General features: G+C 39.3%; 1 protein-coding gene across 1 annotated transcript in view; it reads left to right on the forward strand.

Annotated features, from left to right (window-relative positions):
• dnah7 (dynein, axonemal, heavy chain 7) overlaps nt 1-23,788 on the forward strand; it is a 311,419-nt gene that overhangs the window by 2,882 nt on the left and 284,749 nt on the right. The window contains exons 2-6 of the mRNA XM_048599124.1: nt 2,740-2,799; nt 4,238-4,322; nt 5,717-5,873; nt 7,035-7,128; nt 19,710-19,890. Coding sequence (XP_048455081.1) covers nt 2,740-2,799; nt 4,238-4,322; nt 5,717-5,873; nt 7,035-7,128; nt 19,710-19,890 — 577 coding nt within the window. The remainder of the gene's footprint in view (nt 1-2,739; nt 2,800-4,237; nt 4,323-5,716; nt 5,874-7,034; nt 7,129-19,709; nt 19,891-23,788) is intronic.

Raw genomic sequence — 23,788 nt, forward strand, 5'->3', positions numbered from 1 at the left:
AAAATACAAACAATTTTCTCAGAAGTTACTTGCTAGCTTATACTTAACTTTTCTTTCTTTTATAATTATCTCAAATTAAAACATGGCAACAATACACTTTTATGTACAGCCTCAGCAGTGTCATGGAGTGACAGATTTCTTTAGTGGTCAAGTAATTTCTTCCCAAATTATCTTTAGCATGTTTTTGAAACAAAATTAAAGCACCTAGGCTGTTTCCATTGACTCTTGTTTTAAATTCAAATTTTAAAATTTACATTTATTTATCCCCTTATACTTCACTTAAATTTCAATTGCACGCTTGAACTAGCAACTTGTATCAAGTTATTTTATCAATCCCAATTTCAGAAACAATTATTTCTGGGTTTGATAGTTTTAAACTGTGCTTTTATAATGAAGACGTAAGTGACTGCAGTCAGTTCAAGGTTCTCCTGTTTGCAACGACTTTGAGTAAGACATCCAGAACCTTTGCTGTGTTCTTGAAACCTATTTTAAAATGATATCCACTGTGGCTGCGGAAGAAACTCAGTGGGTTAATATTGTCCAAACATCTGTAAATTTAGAAATTCAACATGTAGTCATGTTCAAAGTCACACCTCACCACACAGAAGGTGTGTGATAAGATTTAAGAACTTTCAGCAGAAGTAGTAACTCTCTTCTGTTCTGAAAATGGGCAGGGCGCAAGTCACCAGGTAACATAATGTTGCACTTTCACGTATTCTGTTTAAAAAACACAGTTGAAATCTTCTGGTAATTTCAAACTGGCTTTTTAATTTTTGATTGTCTTATGAAAATATTTAAGACTTTTTTAAGACCATAATTATAAAACACAAGACCAGAAATTGCTGGCGAAATTTAACAGGCCTGTTAGCATCTGTGGGAAGAAAGCAGGGTTAACGTTTTGAGCCCAGTGACGTCCTCCAGTTCTCAACACTACCTATGAGCTAGAAGAACTAGGTTGAAGTCCCACCTGCTCCAGAGGTTTATCAAAACATTTCTGAACAGGTTGATTTAAAAATATGAGACTTGCAGCGATATTCTGCATTTCAATGATTGATCTCCAATAGCTACAACATCTTCCTTTGTACTAACAACAGAGAGTTTTACCCCTGATTCCCAATGACTTCAATTTTCCTAGGACTCCTTAATGTCAAAGACAGTATCTCTCACTCACCTGACCTCTGAATGCAAGCTCTTCATATGGTTTAGAGTCAACTGGCCCTGACAAACTGAATATTCGTGATCAGTTTATGGCACATAAATGCTGCTTGATAGATTTTTAACAACACCTCTGTCACTTTGCTGATAATTAAGAGTAGACTGTTTAGATGGTAACTGGATGGATTTGACTTATTGAAGATTGGAATCATCTGTTGCCTGCTATGTTCCTCAAGTGCAGCAGGCTGCCTTGGAGAAAACCAATCTTGCAGCAAGGTTTTCAAACTATATTAGGCTGTTAAGTTTCATATTTAACTTGTTAACAATAGATGTTGTTTTCTTGTCTAAACCAATATGGCAAGCACTTCCAATTTGTAATGAGTGAATGCTTCCTGTTTGTTATATAGCAAGCATAGGCAATTATTAGTGATTTAAAAAATGGACACGGTGCCACTCAGTTTTTAAGTAATTGAACTGGATTTATGCTGGAAATAGTGGTAATTTCTCTCAGGCCAGCCTTCTGCCCCTCCTACCTGGGAGAGCTGCCAGCTAGTGCAGTGCTACGGTAGCCAATGCCAGTAGCACCTTTTGGGACTTCAGGCACTCCTACTATTCAGAGGAGTCCAGGTAAGAACAGATTTCGGTGTCTCTGTAGGAATAGGGGTTGGGATTCAAGATTCTAAGGGTAATGTTAGAGAGCGGATAGCATTCAGCAGACATGCCTCTGATTGGTCTGGGTGGTCTGCAAAAGACATTTCTCCTCCCTTGTCTGACACCAGCCTACACAGCTAAATCTGCTGGGCTTTCACATGACCCACTATGGATAAAATACCAGTTATGGAGGGAGGCCCTTAATCAGCCCATTAATTGGCTGCCTAACGGTTGCAATAGACCCAAGGGCAGTCAGGCAGTCTGGTGTCTGCCCTAGCTCCCATAAAATTTCAGATAGGCTGGGGCAGACAGTCAAGCAGTGGAATTACGCTTTCCTCGATTTTTTACACCCCTTTAAGGTCTTCACAACCACTGGCAGAAATTGTAAATCGCAGCCCATTATTTCAAGTGAAACATTAAACTGAGACTCCTTATATTTGCCTGTTTACTGGATGTGCCAAATGCAGTGGTACTTTTCGAAGAAGAGCGAGATTAACTTTTGCCTCATTACACTTTTTGAGGTCTTGCTGTGTCGAGGTTTTTGCTGCACTTCCTACAACAGGAATCATGCTTGAGAATAATGATTAGCTATGAAGCATGTCAGGATATTCCTGGGATGCAGAAGGTTCAAGTGAAACTTGTTCTGTCTTTCATTTGTTTCTCTGTTCTTCGTGTCATTAGTATTGAATTTTCATAAACTGGGTTAGCCCGTTGAAAACTGAACATGACCTCCCTGTAAATCAGTAGAATCAGTCCTCGGGTTTCCAGATATTGAGGTTGTTTTCTGGTCTTGTCTCTTTCATTTATTTTTGGTACTTCAAAATTTCTTGTATATCAAATGTACATGAAAAAGTCGCTGATTTTTAGTTAGTATGGCACATAAAATTCAACCATTTCATCTTTGTAATTTGAAATTTTTGTTGCCTTTTACAGACACAGAATAAAGGAAAGCTGCCGAGGAATGCAGTCTCATTTTTACCTCAGTTACCTGCGGTAATATATTTGTAGATAGAAGTCTAAAACAATGTTCTATATTCTGTACTGCATTATGGCAAATTATTTGAATAAACTGGAATCACAGGTTCGCATTTCTAATCCTTCAATCGAGTGTTGTGCTTCAATATCCAGTGACAATCAAACAATATAACCATATAGTTGGCTATTGGCAGCAGAACATATAACAAAACAGAATAAATTTATCACCCAAATAATAAAAGATATTATAGATGGAGTGATTTCAAGGAAGCTGTTTAAATTTGGACTTCTGATGATCATGATGACACCTTGTAGGAGTTTATCACACTATCGCTTAATCTTTTGCAATGATTGCAGTTCAAAAGCAACCATAAACCTAATTGAAATCTAGTATTTATAGTGAGGAAACTTTTTTGATGAAAGTCTGTGAACTTAGCCCTGTTTCCCACTACGTTGATACCACCTGATATTTCTGTGGTATTCTCAATGTCTGTATCCCTTTGTGCCTCCTATTTCTGTGCTGATTCTCAGTACCCCATTGCATCTGTGATACATGTTCTGTCATGATATCAAAGATGGACGGTCAGCACTATCAGCATATGAGTCTTTTTTCTCGCTGAAATTGAAAGATATAAATTCAACATATTTTGAAACTGTAATGATAATTCAACGCTAAATATGTTAAAATATTTCAATGTTGATATCTGTGTGTATTTAGTTTATTCACAGAAGGCATGAACATATATTCTTATTTTACAGTGGTAGACACATGATTCAATTTATACAGCTATTTCATACTGTTATAGATTACAAATGTGAATAATACCTGCTAAATGTAGAAACGGAAGATAGTGCTAACTTTCTAAGTAATACTTTTAAACATTGTATATTTGTTAAATGTAACACAGCTTTTGAAGGTTGGTTGGCTGAGCTGGTTGGATGGCTGGTTTGCAACGTAGAGTGACATCAACAGTAGGGGTTCATTTCCCACGCCAGCTGAGGTTACCATGATCTTCCTTTTCAAACTCTACTTGCTGGAGGTTTGGTTAAATGTCAGCCAGTGTCTGTCTGCTGAGAGGGTAGCCTATGGTCCAGGAGGACTATGGTGACTTTACCTTTGATTGAGATATTACTAAAATGAAATTATTGCAGAAGCAATCTTTGGGGAATTTTAGCAGCCTTGTGTTTAGCAGATATCTAATAACAACTTCTCACAGCGCAACCCATAATGAAAAGTCATCTCTGAAAGAAAGCAAGCACTGTTTTTATCAAGGATAACAAGGTGTAGAGCTGGATGAACACAGCAGGCCAAGCAGGCATCCTTCCTGCTCCTATGATGCTGCGTGGCCTGCTGAGTTCATCCAGCTCTACACTTTGTTATCTCAGATTTTCCAGCATCTGAAGTTCCTACTATCTCTGATACTGTTTTTATCAATATGTTTGTACAACATTTTAGAGTCGGTCCAGGCCATTGTGGCAATCAGCCTCGCCTTCTTTCTTCCTTCAAGCAGAAGATGAGAATGAGCAAAATGATTTACCAAGTAAGTTTGAAGTCTTGGAAGTATGGCAATAAGATTTTATTATAATTTATTGAAAATCATGCTTATAAGACATTCTTGAGTATTAGATTTTAATGTTGTTCTTTCTATCAATTCTCTTGTGAATGACTTTTAGCTAGATAATTTTGCAAATTTTCATGCAATTGATAAATATTTGACACCTTCACTCTAAAAGGCACTGACCTTAGTACTGGGTTAGGAAGGAATTGTACCATTGGATTGGATGCATCTAAACCACCATGAATCCATGGGTCTTCTGGAATTGGGTTTAAGCTCATCAGCCTTGAGGTAGGAGGCAGCCACAAGAAACGAGACACAATTAAATATAATGGATTGAAAACTCTGTAATCATTAGTAAACTTTCCCATTTCTGACTTTATACTGAAACGAAAGTTAATGATGAAGCAACTGAAGATGATGAGCCACTGTCTTCTGTTAGGTAATTTGAATTTGGCCATTTTTGCTTGAAATCTCCGAACACACAAATATTGTTTCTAGTGGGAGAATTTTAATAATGTTGATGAATGATTGTCCCCTGCCTATAAAACTAGTGGCACCTCTTTTCCTTGACTATTTCTGGGAGGCCCAATGGGATTAAATCTCAATCAGACACCTAATTGGATAATGTCAGACTCCCAGTTGATGGGTGTTAGAATTTCCCCCCGGAAATCCTGCTGGAGGTTGGATGTCCAACCTGCTTGATGGCCTGCATCTCCTGAGTACCTGCAGCATCATTGTGTGCAATGTCCACAGCTGATCTTGTAGTGTGGTCTACACCATGAATCATCACTAAAGTTGAAGCATAAAGGTGAGTTGGGCAGGTGTGTCGGTACCAGACAGAAAGATTTGGGGGAAGGGGGAAGTGTTAGTTAAAGGACTGAGTGGGTCTTGATCCTAGTTCCTACCAGCAGTGCCTCCACGGGCCATAGACTCCCACTCTAGGCCTACCTTCTAGAGGTTTTCTGGCAGAAGGCCTGTGTAACATGGCCCCCGTGTGCTGCTGGTTAATTGACCTGTAAACAGGAAGACTGTTCTTGACTTTTCCTGTCCTGGTCTAAATTGGAGGGAGGTTTGAAGGCAGTAGCATCATCATACATTCCTTCGCTCTCGGTCACACTGTAACACTAACCTCTGCCACCAAATCCTCCTCCAACAGCGGCATTAAATTTTACCCTGTGCCCTTCATTTGTAACAGTTCTAACATATGATCAACAGTTGGGTTGCTGAAGAGTAATTTGAAAAAAAAAATGAAATAAGGCAAATTGTTGCACTACACTTTATCGTAATTTTAATCTCTTGATGGAAATGATCAAATACAAAATGTTTATCTCTACTTGAAAATGAAAACAATATTCTCAACAATTTCTTGATTACAGGGGGTTCACCTCCCCAAAAACGCAAACGAAAGAAAGCTTGGGAGCCTGGGGTTTCTGGTGTCAGCTCACAGGGAGGAACTCGGTCAAGCTCTGATGGATTCACCAATTCAAAGAAGGAACGTGAGCAGTTTAGAAGTACTCTTGTTAATATTATAATGTAAGTACATATTCTGTTCATAACATGTTTATTCTTTTTGTAAAATGAGTTTTTAATGTTGCATAGCATGATAGTGTGCAATAGGTTAATGTTTGAGCAGGCTGTATAATTTTCGGACACAATTCAAACAAACTATTACAAAAATTCAGTAATACTTGGAACTGTATATACTGGTCAAACTGAAGCTGTCATTCCCACATTTTACTGGTTTTTCCTTCTGGGGCCTGGACTTCTCCTCCTTGGAGGTTTCTTGACTTGCAGACATTCAGTCCAAAAAGAAAATTCTCAATAGGCAATATGATTTCCTAGCAAAAGAGAAATGTGTTGGAAATATATTTTATTCCAGAACACTATACCTAAGATCCCTCTGACTTCACAACTTCAGGGCTCAAAAATTGGAATGAAATGTCTCCTGCTGTAATTTTTTTCCCCACCTTGAAAATAACAAGGTGGCACAGTGGCCTAATGGTTAGCACTGCTGCCTCACAGCACCAGGGACCTGGGTTCGATTCCACCCTTGGGGCAACTGTCTGTGTGAAATTTGCACATTCTCCCCGTGTCTGCATGGGTTTTCCCCGGATGCTCTGGTTTCTCCCCACAGTCCAAAGTTGTGCAGGGTAGGTGGATTGGCCTTGCTAAATTGCCCGTAGTGTCCAAGGATATTTAGGTTAGGTGGTTTAGACATCGGAAATGCAGGGGTAGGGGAATGGGTCTGGGTGGGATGCTCTTCAGAGGGGAAGTGTGGACTTGTTGGGCTGAATGGCCTGTTTCCACACTGTAGGGATTCTATGATGAACAACATGTGAAATCTAGTATAATTGGGAATGTAAATCAAGGGATATGGTTAACCTTTGCAGTAAAACACGTTAGGGAGAATCCTGAGAGATGAAGCACATTACTCTCAAGCCGAAATTTGCAAGAACTGCAAAATCAGTGCTGAGGTTGATCCTTCTTGTAATTTTGCTTGTGAGGCAGGTAGGCCTATGTCTCCTCAGGACTTATGAGTTTCTTTTTAGTGCACATCTTTTTACTAAATATTTAAATGTATGCATTTTTAAAATATAATTCCACTGATATGTATATTTTAAAGATGTAAACATCTCCCATATTTATTTGCAATATCTTAATTTACCTATGTTTTGACCATCTTAAATAACACAGGCAACAAGATTGTGCAGCTAGACAGCCTCCTTCTTTGGAAGATACTGAACTTTCAACATCTGGAGGTCCTTCAGAAGTGGAGAAGGATATTCTTGTGAGAAAAACAATTTCTACTTAAAATACTTGTCAGTTTTCTTGCTGACTTGATATTTTTGCACTCCTGTTTAACAAACATTGTTGAAAAGAAGGCAGAAGTGTCAATTCATTTTAATTCATAGCAGTGGACACAAAAATTACAGGTTTAAAATCACAACTTACTATAATATTATTTTAAATTACCTTTTAAAATTATTTCATGCAGCAATTTTCCAGCCTAATGGAGGCAGCTTTGAGAGCAAGAGGGGTGGGAAAATACCAGAAATGAATGTTGCCTTGGAATCCTGAAACTGTGCTGCCCATTTTCCACTTCCCCTGAGGTGACTCAAGTCCCTCTTTGTCTGGCAGAAAGCCACTTGAGGTATTTTAAAAGGCAGTAAACGTTCTTTTAAGCGTGGAGTCCCTGTTTCCAAAAACACGCTGGTCTTGTGTAGCATCAGCAACTTGCCATGGTCAGGGAAGGCGAATGCATTTTTAGAAGTAATTGTTGAGTGAAACTGATCTGATATTAGCAATATAAAGGATGAATCAATTCAGCTAAAGTGAAAGGCATGTTCTGCCAGGAGCAGTTCCTCCAACCGGTTTTATTGGGTCAGCAATGTTAAGCAATTAAAATCCACATGTCTTTGATATCTTTTAGTGTAATTTGACCTTATTGTCTGAAAGATGTCTTTTAACCTGGAGCCAACATATACAAAAGTTGGTTGGACTTTAGGTGGGGAGTGGCAGCTGCCACCCAGAATGAATGGAGCAGGTATTCTAACAATGCAACTGCCATTTCCACAGTAATATGATGGTGAACTAAACACAGGGCTGTACCTTAAAGATAGCACTTTCTGTGTGGATGGGTTTCTTCAACTTTTCTGAACAGCGCTGGAAAAATGGCTCAGGGCCTTGCCACAGGTGCTAATAGACCTCTGCAATATCTTGGAATAGGGCTTCCCAAGAAGAGTAGATGGCCACTCTTTCCCTCTGATTGCCAAATTACCACAGCCCTCAATTTCTTTCTGTATGTGTTGTCGTGGGGCTCAGCTACTGACATACATAATCTTGCAAATTGCAGCCCACGTCAGTGTCAGCCAGGTCACTGATGCCTTATGTGCAAAGTCTTGCAATGATATCAATTATGAGATAGATGGGCCAGTCACACTTAGCAGGTAATTGTGTTTGCTTCATTCATGGAGTTACTACAGGGCCAGAGTATAGTAGATTGTGCCTGTATCAATAAAGGCAGCATTAGAACTTTGAGCTTATTTCTCAGTTGGAATATTTTCCACTCTCTTGACATGCAGCTCCTTTGTGATCTTTACAGAGGATAAGGCAAGTAAGTACATAGTATTGTTATGATTTCTGTACAGATCAATAATGTTTGAAAAGAGCCAAATTACCCACAACCATCAGGAAAAATTTGAAGGACAAGATTTCATGTTTTAAGACTTTGCTGTATTGAGCAAACTAAAATCAATGTAGATCAAATGTTAAGCTAACAAATAAAGAAAAGGTCCTTTTGTATTTACTACCTATTGCAATAGAGAAAACCTGACAAAATCCTTTTACTATACATCATCCTTTTGACAAAAATGTAACATTCAGATCCCAAATCTACTCTCAAATCTCTAGAGGAGGCTAACTTTCCTCTGCAATGCCGAGTTGAATCTTCTAGGGTCCTCTGACCAAGTTTCCCTAATACAGTCTATCACCAGCAAGGCACACCTCAAAGAGTCCCCAATCCTCTGTTCAGTTCCTTTTCTTCTAAACTGATCTGAAAAGAGTGTTGAAAATAGAGATGTCGTTGAAGCAATTTTTGCAGTCATCAAAACAGATTTGCCAGTATACCAAATCTCAAAGAGAATAACAAATTTTACTGCATTAGAATAGAGTGCTGATTCGTTGGCAAGTTAATTCTGATAGAGGTGTTACCATGGAGAAAGCGTCAGGGAATAGTGAACAGGCAAGCTTTCGTTTGTTAAATTCAAACCAGGAAAACTGACTGCTCATAGCATTGCAGAAGAATGCACCAGAGAACTGGTATCCCCCAAGTTTTAGTTTAGTTGACACAAGATAGTGCATGGACATATTACTTCTGTTTGCGTAGGACTGAGCCAAACATGCGAAAAGACATAGCTTCAAGTCCATGTGAGTGAGCCACCCTAAGCCTAACTAATTTTAAATTGGTTGAGGTTCAATTTCTTAGCACAATCTAGATTATAGATTCACAGAATCCCTACAGTGTGGAAGCAGGCCATTCAGCCCATTGAGTTCACAGTCTCTCCAAAGAGCATCCCACTCAGACACCGCTCCCCCCCCCCGCCCCCCACCCTATCACTGCACTTCACATTGGCTAATCCACCTAGCCTACACATCCCTGGACACAGACCAATATAGCATGGCCAATCCAGCTAACCTGTGAGAGGAAACCAAAGTGCCCGGAAGACACCCATGCAGACACGGGGAGAATGTGCAAACTCCACACAGACAATCGCCTGAGGCTGGAATTAAACCCAGGTCCCTGGCGCTGTGAGGCAGCAGTGCTAACCACTGAGCCACGATGCTGCCCTAATTGTGTTGCGAGTGCTGACTAGGTGTGGAAACAGATCCATTGTTGGACATTTTGTGCTGATGTTTTCAAGCATGGGCTGATTGAATATGGTCAGAACTCTGCGTGTGATAAATTATACCCTCTTCCGGGACCAATGATAGAATTTGAAGGTGGGCTGACAAATTCCAGCCCAGTGTTTGTGTGGACACAGGGTTAGAGACTGTAAGTATTCAATTGGTAGAAATTTTAATTCCAATTTATTTTCCTATTTGGGCCTGATGCTCTGTTTCTATGCTATGTTTCTTGTCCTTTTACTTCTGCATGGTATTCATTTCTTTGGTTTGCTCACTGTTAAGTGATTTTTTTCCTCACTATTAATTCCATCATCCATCCTGATCACTTTGTCATGCTGAAATGTTATGTTAACCTTGGTTGACCCAAGCTGAACTTATGCCACATTGAATGCCTTCATTAGAAGGATGGCTAGTTTTACGGTCTCATTTCTGGCTCTGCCTAAGCCCATTAGGTGCTGAAAACCAACCATTCCAATAATGCCCATCCTCTACTCTCCACTAAATTTAAACTAATTCACAAATCTGGTGCCTATATCTTACCCCTCACTGAGTCTTGCTCAGGTGTCACTGCTGTGTTCACTGAATTGCATTTGCTTCCAATCTTCAAATGGTTCTGTTTTAATTTTTTTTCTCCTTGTGTTGAAATTGCTCCATGATCTCATAGGTCCCCATTTTTATAATCCCCTCTTAGTTCCAGAACATGCTGAGAACATCTGCGTGCATCTCCGATTTTCTCTGGTTTTCCATTTGTGGGTATAGCTTCAGTTCAATCGACCAAAGCTCTGAAATTCCTTCTGCAAACCTCTTCACTACTTCTTCTTTCAGATGCTCCTTTTAACTTAATGCTCCACCCAATCTTTTAACCAACATCTTGAATATTTCTGAATCTTACTGAATACTGAACTTCTGACTAAATATGCAGCTTTGAATTACCTTCATTAACAATAATAGCAAGGGCTTATAATTATACAGCACCTTTAACGTAATAAAATGCAGCTTCCAGCAAATGTAAATGAGCCATGTTGCAAACCCATCTTATATTCTTAAATTGATTGTAAGTGTAGTTCTCCTCAGATTTGTAATTGTTCTGTAAGTCCTTCCAATTTCAGAATCACAGCTCATATTGGATGTGATGTCTGATTTTTGCAAGCACTGGCTGTTTGAGTACAGTAATAGGAATGATAAAGGCTGTCTTGATCAGAGCATTGCTAACTGTATAACATTCAAACTCAGGAACAGGCTGGGATCACTACTTTGAGTGCTGAAAAGTGCCCAGTCTATTTCAAATTACCCTGGAAAGCCAAAGTTTATTAATAATTTAAGCAAGAGGTGAAGCTAGCCATTTCATACTGGACATTGCAGTAGCAACACGAGTGGTATTCTTCACCAAGCTGCTTTTGTCAAGCCAAGAAGACATTCTGCCTACCATAAAAATGAGTAATATCCTGTATGAAATTCAGTACTGTTATGAGAACGGGTACAAGGCCATACGTCCCAATGATTGGTGGATAGTATCAAAAGTTCATCAGTCACCAGGCAATTTGATTCACTCAATGTGATATCAAGAAATAGTTGGAGGCACTGGATACTGCAAAGGCTATGGGTCCCAACAGCATTCCGACAGTAGTACTGAAGATTTGTGCTCCAGAACTTTCCACTCACTTAGCCAAGCTGTTCCACTACAGTTACAACACTGGCATCTACTCGATGATGCGGAAAATTGCCCAGGTATGTCCTGTACACAAAAATGGGACAAATCCAACCTAACCAATTACCGCCCCATCAGATCATCAGTAAAGGAGTCATCAGGGGTGCTACCAAGCAGAACCTGCTGAGTGATGCCCAGTTTGGGTTCCAACAGGGTGACTCAGCTTCTGACCTCATTACAGCCTTGGTTCGAACATGAACAAAGGTGCAAATTGCAGAGGTGAGGTGAGAGTGACAGCTCTAGACATCAAGATCGTATTTGACTAGGTGTGGCATCAAGGACTCCTAGCAAAACTGGAATAAATGAGAATTAAGGGGCCAGTTCTTTGTTGGTTGGCATCATACCTGGCACATCGCGAGATGGTTGTGACTGTTGGAGGTCAGTCATCTCAGCTCCAGGATATCTCTGCAGCTAACAGGCTACTTTGTGTGCAGACATAGGTACCCACCTTTTGTGTTGGAGCAAGGTGCGTCTTGGAGCTCTTTGCTTGCTGTCTTAATGCTCACTCCCTTTGTGTGTTGGATTCTCACAGGATCTCTGCCTTGTCTTGCCTTTTTGCACATTGTTGCATTATTCAGAACTTACAGGCTCACAGGAACTATGATTTATCTTGCCTTTTAGCACAGATACAAATTCAGGCAGCCCGTCATTTTGCCAGGATCAATTAAGCATGTGGTATGTTGCTGTACCGTACCATGCTATATCAATGTTACATGTGCCAGCAGCTTGCGTGGCAAACAAACTGCTGTGATGCAACCAAATAGTCATATCTCAAAGTCTAAGGGGAGTAGCCTTCAGTCAAGGATTGCTGTGAGTTGAGGGTACCAGCAGAATAAACCAAGGGCATAATCTGATCTTGGTCTCGGGGCTTTGATACTGTCAGTTGGCCAGAGGTTCCTGACACCTATTGGTAGGGGTCTGGTCAGTCATCAGCTGAGGCTGTCTTTTCAAGTCATTTGCAGAGTGGGCCATGGTCAGTTCTCGGGGGTCTGTCCACAGAAATGAAAGGTGTTATCAGGGGCCACTGCTGTGGTTGGGAAATTGCAGAAGTTGTAATTGGATTGGAGGCAGTAACTTAGTGCAGAGGGACAACAGTTGTGAAGGGGGGTACAGTAGAGTAATGAAGGGCACATATTACTGCAGGATGGGGAGTTATCAATAGCCACTATTAGCTAGGCCAAAGTGCATCGTGATGTTTGGCGTAACTAAGCTGCGGCATAACTGTGGCTTAGGGTTACATAGGGAGACAAAGACTTGAAAGAAGGAATAGGCTGGGAACTGGTGGAAACTCAAAACTGATGGGATTGACGTGGTGTGCAAGGAAGATAGTAGTGTTAAGGTTTGTTGTGGGAGAGGTTGATTGATAGCCTGATCCTGCAACGTATTTTGCAAATCACAACTTGTTGCTAACCTGCAGTGGAACTTAAAAAATGGCTGCTACCACACTTGGAATGGGTGGAGTGCTTTCTTTCTGCCTGTTAGAATGGGCTTACTTGAGAGATGTGAGGCCGTTCAAGTGGCAATTGCATTAATCAGACACTTACACAGTTCAGATTAAAGACATCCATAGTCACGAAATTCTCCATGTGAACAGTATGCAGTGGCCACCTGAAATGTGTAAATCAAACCCTGGCCACAACCAATCTTCACCATGTCATTACAAATTGATTATGTTCATCTCTGTGCAGTGGAGGTAATCATAGGCGACATTTAAACTGTCATCTGTGGGCCACAATTCATAAGAAAATTTGAAACTCTCCAAGGGCATGAAGCTGATTTCCTCCTACCTTGAACTATAAGTACATTCCAGCATGCTGTTATATGCAATCACGCCCTTTTTTGGTGATGTGGAGTAGAGGGGTGGGTATTTATTTTCAATAACCCTACCATATGTACAATTTCTTGCTGTATTTTTATGACATGCTGCATACATCTGAATAAAGTCCATATAAGGGTTCCCATGGTCCTCCTTGCTGGAGTCCTTCTTTTTTTACTGTTTGGGAAACTGTCATTTTGTGTTGTGCAAATGCTGACTGTGCATATTGCTAAGCATCTATTTCTGGTATTCCTCACATAGACTCAATAGAACCATTCCCAATGGATCCAGCCGCAGCAAGGGTTATCATTGCTGTGGCTGCTGGACAAAGAAGGTGCAGAGAAAATGAGGAGGCAGAAATACTTCAATAGGCTAAATATCATCAACGATCTCCAGTGGGTACCGAAAAGCCTCTATATGAAGAAGAATTTTCGAAAATGACCACCAATGCATCCACTGTTTCTCGACCACTTCCTTAAGTACTTTAGGTGTAGATTATCAGGTCCTGGGGATGTGTTGGCCTTCAATCCCATCAGTTTCTCCAACATTATTTCTCTACCAGTACAGATTTGCTTCAGCTTTCACTTCTCATTAAACCCTGTATTCCCCTTCATTTCTGTTACATTGTTCATGTCCTCCTTTGTGAAGATAGAAGTGAAGTATAAATTTAGTTTACCAACCATTTCTTTGCTCCCTATTATAAATTCACCCATTTCTGATTATAACAGACCTGCATCAGTTTTCGCCAGTCTTTTTTTCTTTACGTACCTGTAGAAACTTTTACAATCAGTTCTTGTGTTCCCTGCAGCTTACACTTAAACATGATTTTCCCCTTCTTAATCAAATGCTTGGTCCTCCTTTGCTGACTTCTAAAATTCCCAATCATCAGGTCTATTGTTTTCTTCTTTCTAATTTGTATGCCTCGATTTTGCATTTGATACTATCTCTAATTTCCCTCTTAACCCATTGTTTGGCCACTGTTCCCTTTGTACTCTTATGTCGGACGGAATAAACAATTTTTCTAGTTCACCTATCCCCTATTTGAATGTTTGCCATTGCCTGTCCACTGTCATTCCTTTCAGTGACATTTCCCAATCCATCATAGCCAATCATCCCTCAGACCATCATAATTTCCCTATTTAAGATTCAGGACCCTAGTCTGTGAATCAGTGACCTCACTCTCCATCTTGATCAAGAATTCTATCATATGGTTGCTCATTACCAAGGGATCTCTGACAACTACATTACCAATTATTCCTTTCTCATTGCATAATACTCAGTCTAAGATAGCTTGTTCTCTAGTTGGTTCCCCAATGTGTCATTGTTGTCACTCTGTTTACATTTCAGGAGTTCCTCCTTTATAGTATTGTGACTAATTTGATTTGCCCAATCTATAGCAAATAAAGTCACCCATATTTACAGATGTCCTTTACTGCATGCATTTCTGATTTCCTGTTTAATGTCACTCTCAACATCAAGCTTTGTGTTCTATTAAACACCCCCACTAACATTTCTCGATCCTTGGTATTTCTCAATTCTACCCATGTAAATGCTAAATTGTCTGGGCTAATATCTTTTCTCAATATTGTGTTTATAGAGTCATACAGCATGGAAACAGACCCTTTGGTTCAACTTGTCCATGCCGACCAAGTTTCTCAAACTAAACTAGTCCATTTGCCTGTGTTTTTGCCATATCCTTCTAAACATTTCCTATGCATGTACTTGTCCAAATATTTTATATCCACTTTAACCAGTAATACAACTCCACCTACTTTACTTTTTTGTCTGTCCTTCCTAAATACCGAATTTCCCATCCCTGGTCACCCTGTAGCCATGTCTCTGTAGTCTGAAATATATCATTACATCGATTTGCATGCCTAATTCATCCACTTTATTTTGAATGCTCTGTGCATTCAGGCTTGACTTTTTGAAAATCTTGACCCATTCTCACTATCTTTTACTGTGGCCTTGTTTGATTCTGGCCTTTGATTTCTCTGCCAATCACTTCTCTTATTTGCCTTCTGTCATTTGTTCATGTCCTTGATTCCCTCTCCTCTGACTTCCCGGAAAGGTTCCCATCTATATTAGTAAGGAAATGGTATTGGAGAAATTGATGGGATTGAAGGCTGATAAATCCCTAGAGCCTGATAATCTACATCCCAGAACACTTAAGGAAGTGGTCTTAGAAATAGTGGATGCATTGGTAGTCATCTTTTGAAATTCTTTAGACTCTGGAACAGTTCCTACAGATTAGAGGGTAATTAATGCAACCCCATTATTTAAAAAGGAAGGTAGACAGAAATTAGGGAATAATAGACCAGTGAGTCTAATATCATCGGTCAGGAAGTTTCTAGAGTCCATTATGAAGAAGTTTATAACAGAGCACTTTAGAAAAAATGGTAGAATCAGATACAGTCAATATGGATTTTAAAAAAGGAAATCATGTTGACAAATCTATTGGAATTCTTTGAGGATATAACTAGTAGAGTTGATCAGTGGATGTGGTTTATTTGGACTTTCAGAAGGCTTTTGACATAGTCTCACATAAGAGATTAATGTGTAAAATTAAAGTGCATGGGATTGGGGATAGTGTATTGAGATAGATAGAAAACTAGATAGCAGAAAGGAAAGAAAGAGATCGTTGCCTGCCATTCAGGGAAAAACATAAACAATGAGAGATGACTATGATGGATTGGGAGGTGTTACTGAAAGGAATTGCAAACATTCAAAAAGTGAATGATGAACTACAAAAATGATTAATTGCTGTCTGGTGCAAGAGTGCAAAGGGAACAGTGGCTAAACCATGCTGAGAGCTCCATATCATAACACGGCTGACTCCTTCAACAGAAAAGTTCTATCAATGTACAAGTCATCTGTGATCATTGGTACCACATCTGCACCTGGTTCCCTGGAAGGTACCATAAATGCCTATATCCTTGAGAATGTTCCTGCTTCATTTCAAGAGCTGAATGCTTTCCAAAGATAGCTACAGGCAGACCAAGGCTACCCTCTGCAGTCATGCTGATGACTGTTCACAATTCCTCGACTGGTGCCATGTGTAGAAACTATGCAGCCCAATCTTCTAACAGTGTCATCATGGAGCGGAAATTGGTATTCCGAATGATGAGGTTTTGACTCTTGGATTAGTCTCAGGGAGGCTTTGTAGTCCACTCTAGACTGTGTTCTGCATGACTGAAGCAGGTAGAGAGGAAATGTGATGGCTGCTGAAGAGCTGGGAGAATGGTAGCAGTCTTCCAAGGAGGAAGATAAGGATATTGAACAGGGGGAGCATCGCCTTCTGCATGATGTAGCATTGGCGCAATGAGCCATACAGACTTAATTACCACCCAATTCCAATAGATGTGAATTGGATAAGTGATCATTCTTTGACTGTATATTTGTTGATGTTTGAAAGGCAAGCAGCCCCTATTTAGTCCTAGAAACAATTTGTTTTGTTTGTTTGTTTTTATCTTCAGTTGTTAATTAATAGTTAACATTCTCAAATATTTGAAGGCTTTGCAACATGTGGTGTTCCCCTCATTGAACAATCACAGAACTTTATGTTATGCTGGGCATTAGGAAAATGGTAGTCTTTCAGACACTGTTCTAACATGATATGACATGAAGGACTGATTGCCTCTGTAGCTTAATTTTTGATGCTGTTGAGCATATGACATTGCGAACATGGTGCCATAGAGGCATGCTGCATACATGATGAATGGAGCAGCAGAGAATTGTATAAGATAACTCACTAGAACTTATGGAGAGTAGTGCTGCATGAAAATTACCTGGAATTGACACAGATGATTTTGGTAAAATACAACCGTAGACCTAAGGCTGCTAAATTGATTGTCACAATGTTAAACATTCTGCCCATATATTGCAGCAGCCTACATTATTCCTGGACAGTCTGGGACTGACATGTACCCCTTGTACAGGGGTCTCCAAATTTGTTCACATTTTTATATGGTTGGCATCATTTATAGAAGGTATTTGTGCTCATGCAATTCAGATCATTTACCAGGTTAATTCCTAGAATGGGAGGGTTGTCTTATGAGGAAATGTTGGGCAGACTGGGTTTGTGTCCTCTGGAATTTGGAAGACTAAGAGATGAGTTGATTGAAACATCTCAGATCCTGAAGCATCTTGGCAGGGTAGGTGTGGAAAGAATGCTTCCTCATGTGGGAGTAATCAGAACTTGGGGTCACTGTTTAAAAATCATTGTTTGCCCATTTAAAACAGAGTGGAAAGGTACTTCTTTCTGAAGGTCGTGTAACTTTGAAACCATCACTTTTTCAGGAAGAGATGTAGAATATTTTTAGACAGCTGTAAATAGGTTCTTAATAAGGAAAGGAGTGAAAGGTTTTGAGGTTAGGTGGAAATGACAGATTTGAAATTACTATCAAATCAGCCATGATTTTATTGAATGGTGGAATAGGCTCAAGGGACTGAATGGCCTACTCCTCCTAATTCATATGGTTTGTCATCTATATGTGATTAACGGTGAGGCCTCTTTTGACGTACTGTGTGCAGTTCTAGTTGCCCTGTTATAGAAAGTATGTTATAAAACTAGGGAGGGCTCAGAAAAGGTTTATCAGGATGTTGCTAGGAATGGAGGGTTTGAGATATAAAAATAGACTGGAAAAGCTTGACCTTTTTCACTGGAGCATAAGAGGTTGAGGGGTGACCTGATTGAGGTTTACAAAATCACAAGGGGCATAGATAAGGTGGATGACAGGGTCTTTTCCTTAGGGTGGTGGAGTTCAAAACTGGGAAGATTTAAAAAGGACAACTTTTCTACGCAGAGAATTGTTGATGTTTGGAATGAACTTCCAGAGGAAGTGGTGGATACAGGTACAGTTACAACATTTAAAAGCTATTTGGGTAAGCTCATAAATAGGAAAGATTTGGAGGGATTTGGCCAAATGCAGGAGGTTGGACTAGTTTAGTTTGGGAGCATCGTCGGCACGGACTGGTCTGTTTCCATGACCCAATGACTCTATAATTCAAAAACAATGACAGCTCCAGACATACTCCAAAGGATGCACTATGTATCATTATTAGTAATTCTAAGTGCATCAAAAGAGGCAGCATATGATAGAAATAAGAATTGAAAATGCTGAAAATACTCAGCAAATTTGGCCAATCTGTCAAGATAGAAACAGAGACAAAGTTTCAGGTTGTGTAATTTCAGAACTTGGAAAACAAAGAAATGTAATAACTTTTTAAGGAGGTGAAATGCGAGAGGGTAGGAGCAATGGAAATTGGGGAAGGTTTGTGGTGGAGGGAAAATGAGAGTGGTAAATGACAGAATTTGATGGGAATGGTCGTGCGACAAGTAAAGAGTTTAAATGATACGTTAATGAACAGGTGCCCTCTGAAAGCAAAGATAGGAAAGGCTGGTTAAGGCCTAAAATTGGCAAAGAAAATAAAACAATAGATAGTTGGGGAGGATGGAAGGGAATTGGTGAGGATGGTAGATTTGTTCAAAAGAGCCCAGAGTTTCAGTATCTTCCTTTTGTAGTGGCGTATGACAGTTGTTGGGACATGAATCAACTATGCCACGTAAAATAATGTTTACATATTAGTTTCACTGCATTTACTTATTCCTTAAATGGTTCAGACCTCTGTAATTCAATAACATCAGCAACAGTTCAAGAACTCTGAAATTGATGAACTCCCATTGCATAAGCAGCAATTGCAGCATTGGCAGCTTCAACATTGTCTTGGAAATTTCATATGATAAGGACACCTGTTCTTAGAGTAGATTATTCCTTTCAATCAATAATTTTAACCATCAAAACCATGAAATGGCAAGCGCAGTTGAGCAAATAATTCTGGTAATTGCATTTTAATGAGGTGTGAAGAGTTTATGAATGCCCAATCTAACCTGTATGTTTAATGCATTGCAGTTGATTTCTATTGTAACTTCTCAGTATAGTTTGTTGCCTGCTATAAATGTGACATGTGTGCATAGTGAACGTCATGGCAAATAAATGCAAAATATAGGTTACCTTACATGGTATGGTTTTTAAAGACTTTACGTGTAGGAGGTAACCTATTGTTGTTCACTCAACCAAACTAATAAAAGGGATTAAGTGGAACAAGTTGTATAAAACTCAAGTGCTGAATTTTTTTAAAACAAAATTATTTTGGTCTTGATTTTGTGATTCTTGCCTATTATTTTTCACTCCAAATTTTAAAGGACAAACTAAATATTGGTGTATTAATCTGCATTTTCCATATTTTAATAGATTAGTTCACAAGTCAGGTATTGATACACTTGAAAGATTGTTTTAGCTTGTTTTGCAGTTATCCAACTGTTAAGGAAGTATGATGTGCGTCGTTTCAGTTACGGTAACACAGTTAATTTATAACCAGTGTCATTTTATTCTAATGTTACCAGCTGTTAATTCTATGTTCCTGGTTTCTAAATTTACAGCGGTATTACTATTATATTAACCATGGAATAGACACAGAACACGTGGCTCCGATGGAAGACAGCTGGTTAGAAGATGTATTGTCCTTGGTGCCACACCATCTCAAAACACATGCTATCACTATTGAATCACTTTCAGATGAAATGAAAGAAGATTATCTCCTTAGTGTGAAGAAAGCGATAGGTACAACATTATTTTTACTAATCTTGGAAATGCCTAATCAAAGTTTAGTGATTCCCTTGTTCCTTAGAAAGTTTGGGTTGATCAAGATTTTAGATTCATTGCTGTATAGAGTAGATTTCTGTGGGATGGAGTTAAGGGTTAAATTTCTGGCATGTATTATCTGAATTTAACTTCACTGAGGTTTCATGATGTTTTCACACCACTAGTATGTTTAATTTTCACGTGAAAAGTGGCGTGAAAAATAAGGAGGACATATTCTGCTTAGATAATAAGACATGAAAAATAGTAACGCTGGTTAATAAGGCCATTTAAAAAAAAGAATTAACCAAACACCAGAACAATAAAGCTTAAATGCAGAAATGTTATGTTAAGTTTTTACAGAAACTTGGTTGTTTCATATAGGGAGTACATAGAAACACACGAACAGGAGTAGGCCGTTCAGCTCCTCTAGCCTATTTCACCATTCATTGAGATGATCGTTGTTCTGTGGCCTAACTTCATTAACCTGCCTTTGACCCATATCCTTTAATGCTTTTTGTTTAGCAAAAAATTATCCATTTCAAATTTAAAATTAACAAGAGACTCTGCATCCATTGCCATTTGTGGAAGAGAGTTCCAAACGTCCAACACCCTTTGTGTGTAAAGTGCTTCCTAGTTTGACCCTAATTCTGAGATTATGCCCCCTATTCTGGAATTCCCAAGCAGTGGAAATAGTTTGTCTTTATCTACCCTGCCTTTTCCTGCTAATATCTTGAAGACTTCGATCAGATCACCCCTTAACCTTTGAAACTGTAGAGAAAATAAGCCTAATGTTTATAATCTCTCCTCATAATTTAACTCCTGGAGTCCTCATTGTATTCCAAGGCCCATGTATTCTTCCTCAGGTGTGGTGTCCAGATCTGCTCACAGTATTCAAAATAGGGTCTAACCAGGGTTTTGCATAACTGCAGCATAAATTTTGCATCATTATACTCCTGTCTTTTGGATATAAAGGCCAGCATTCCATTAGCTTTCTTGTTTAATTTCTGCATGTGTCTGTGACATTTTAAGAATCTATGCACCTGAACTCCCAAGTCTCTTTGGACATTCACTGTACTTAACATCAAAACATAAAGAAGGTACCCTGATCTATCCTTTTTTGGTTCAAAACTGATAACCTAACGGTTGTTTACATTGAATCCCATCTGCCACATTTTTGCCCATTCACTTAGTCTATCAATATCCCTTTGTAATTTTATAATATCACCTATATTGTCTACCTAACTTTGCGTCATCAGCAATTTTGGATATATGACTTTCTATGCTATTATCCAAGTCATTTATAAATAATGGGAATAATTGACATGCTGACACAGATCATTATAGGACATCACTGGTCACATCCTGCCAGTTTGAGTACCTATACATCATCCCTACTTTTTAATCATCTGCCACTCAAACAATTTCCCAGTCATCTCAGTAATTTGCCCTCAATTCCGTGGGCTTCTACCTAAGTTGACAGTCTCGCTTGTACAACTTTGTCAAATGCCTTCTGGAAGTCTATACAAACAGCATTCATAGACATTCCCCTATCCACTACCTTAGTTATCTCTTCAAAAAATAAATGAGGTTTATCAGGCTTGACCTGCCTGTCATGGATCCATGCTGGTTCTCCCTGATTAACTGAAAATTTTCAATGTGGTCAATTACTCCTATCCTTGATTATAGACCACAGCAAATTTCCCTACCACAGATGATAGACTAACAATTCCCTGATTTTCCTATTTCGCCCTTCTTAAAAAATAGAGTGACATGCAATTTTGCAATCCAGAGGGATGACCCCTGTGTCTAGAGAACTCTGAAAAATTATAGTTAGGGCATCTACAATGTCCTCCCCTACTTTCTTTAACACCCTTGGATAGAAACTGTCAGGTCCCAATGATTTTTTACTCTTTAATTCCGTTCATTTCCTCATTACTGACGTTTTACTTACGTTCATTTTATTCAGTCCCTATTTCTGACCACTATTAATTTCCTCAGTACTTCCGACAACGGTCCTCCTTTTTGACTGTAAATACTGAGGCAAGGTAATTATTTAACACATCTACCATTTCCCTATGTGTAGTTTAGTTCTGTAGGTTGTATATAAAAATAGAAGCTTTGATAAAGGCGCAAAAAAGGATTCACAACATATGCTAGAATTGAGCACATAAATAGGTATCAGAAAGTAGCTAAATGTGTTGTGGCTTGTTAATATAAAAGAAAGAAAGGTGAGGGGTGACCTGACTGAAGCTTGGTCGTGGAGATATAGATAAGTTGTTTCCATTACAGTGAAGTCCAAAAAGTTATAAACATTAGATCACTGTTATCAGTGTCACTGTCTTAATAACAAATGTTTGACTAGCTCAGTGGTTAGCACTCTTGCTGCTGAGTCAGAAATTTGTGGGCTGAATGCGACTCCAGGACTGGAGCAAAAAAAAAAATCTAAGGTAATATTCTAGTGCAGAATGCATCACTGTCAGAGATGGTATCTTTTGGATCCCCTCTTGGGTGCATATAAAAATTCTGGTGGCACTTTTTCAGACAGGAGCAGGGAAGTTATTCCTGTCTCTTGGCTGGTATTTATCTCTCAACCAGCATAACAAAAACAGATTGTTTGGTCATTAAAACATTGCTATTTGTGGGAGCTTGCAGTTGGACAAACTGACTGGTGCACTTACTTACATTTACACTAATTTTCCACACTTTTTATGTCTAGTGCTATTTCACACTGTGGCCAGAATGTTATAACCTTGGTGGGAGATTATGATAGGAACTGTATAAGTAAAGGTTTGTTTTTTGTAAAACAAATAAATCCAAAAGAGAATTCAGGCGAAAATTCTTTAGCCAAAGGGTGGTAAAACTTTGGGACATTCCACAAAAACAGTAATTGAGGCAGATAGCACAAATGCATTTAAGAGAATGTAAAGTTGCCATGGTCCCAGAGCAGTATATGCTGCTGTCTCATTAGGAAGATGTGACAAGTAAGTTTTTAATCTGAGGATCATCACACTTAGGGCAAGAGGCGAGGTTGAGAAGGTGGGACCTTTATGGTGTCCTTATCCAGTACAGGAATGAATCCACATTGTTGCTGTCACTCTGCATACAAACCAGCTGTCCAGCCATCTGAGCTAGCCAACTCTAGATAAGCCTGTGACAAGTAAAGGAATATAAAGCTATATTGATTGCATCAGATGAAGAAAGTTGGGAGGAGGTTAATGTGACGCATAAACCTGGTATTGACCAGTTATATGAATAGCCTTCTGTGCTTTAGATTCTATGTAACTATACTGCCGGTGGATGCTTTATTGAAAGTTTGTCGCGTGACCAAGTATAAAAGAAAGTTATGAAGAATAATGGTAATAATTTGGTTAAAAAAGCGGGACATTGGTGATGTGAAAATAGCCATAAATTTATGTTAAATGTGATCACATGTCTCAAAGGTCTCAGCATAAAGCTATCAAGCCTTAAGTAACTGTTAATTTAAGTATACATTGTTTTCCGAACATCACATACCAACCGTAGGAATAGATTCTTGAAAAATGTGAGGCTGGGAGGTAGGAGGATTGGTAAGAAGGCATTCATTGTGGAGCCTGACATCTCGCTGTTGCTATGGCGAATTAGCAAAGGTGGGAGCCACAGTGGCATGGCTGCGATCAGTTGCCTAATTGTCAACGAAGAGAAACCTGGCCTCTCCACTCGCCATTATTTTACTTGCATAGGGATGGGTTTCAGTTATGTGGGTTTCCAGGGTGTGGCTGCTCCAGGACTCATGCAGCCTTACGACTTAGGCACCATTGTTTGGACAGGCGACTCTGGGAGGTGAATGACGTTTCTCAATTGGACAACAGTTGAGCCTTTGGCTTCTTAATTGATTGCC

Source organism: Rhincodon typus, chromosome 7, assembly GCF_021869965.1.
Source record: "Rhincodon typus isolate 14 chromosome 7, sRhiTyp1.1, whole genome shotgun sequence".
NCBI classification, from domain to species: Eukaryota; Metazoa; Chordata; class Chondrichthyes; order Orectolobiformes; family Rhincodontidae; genus Rhincodon; species Rhincodon typus.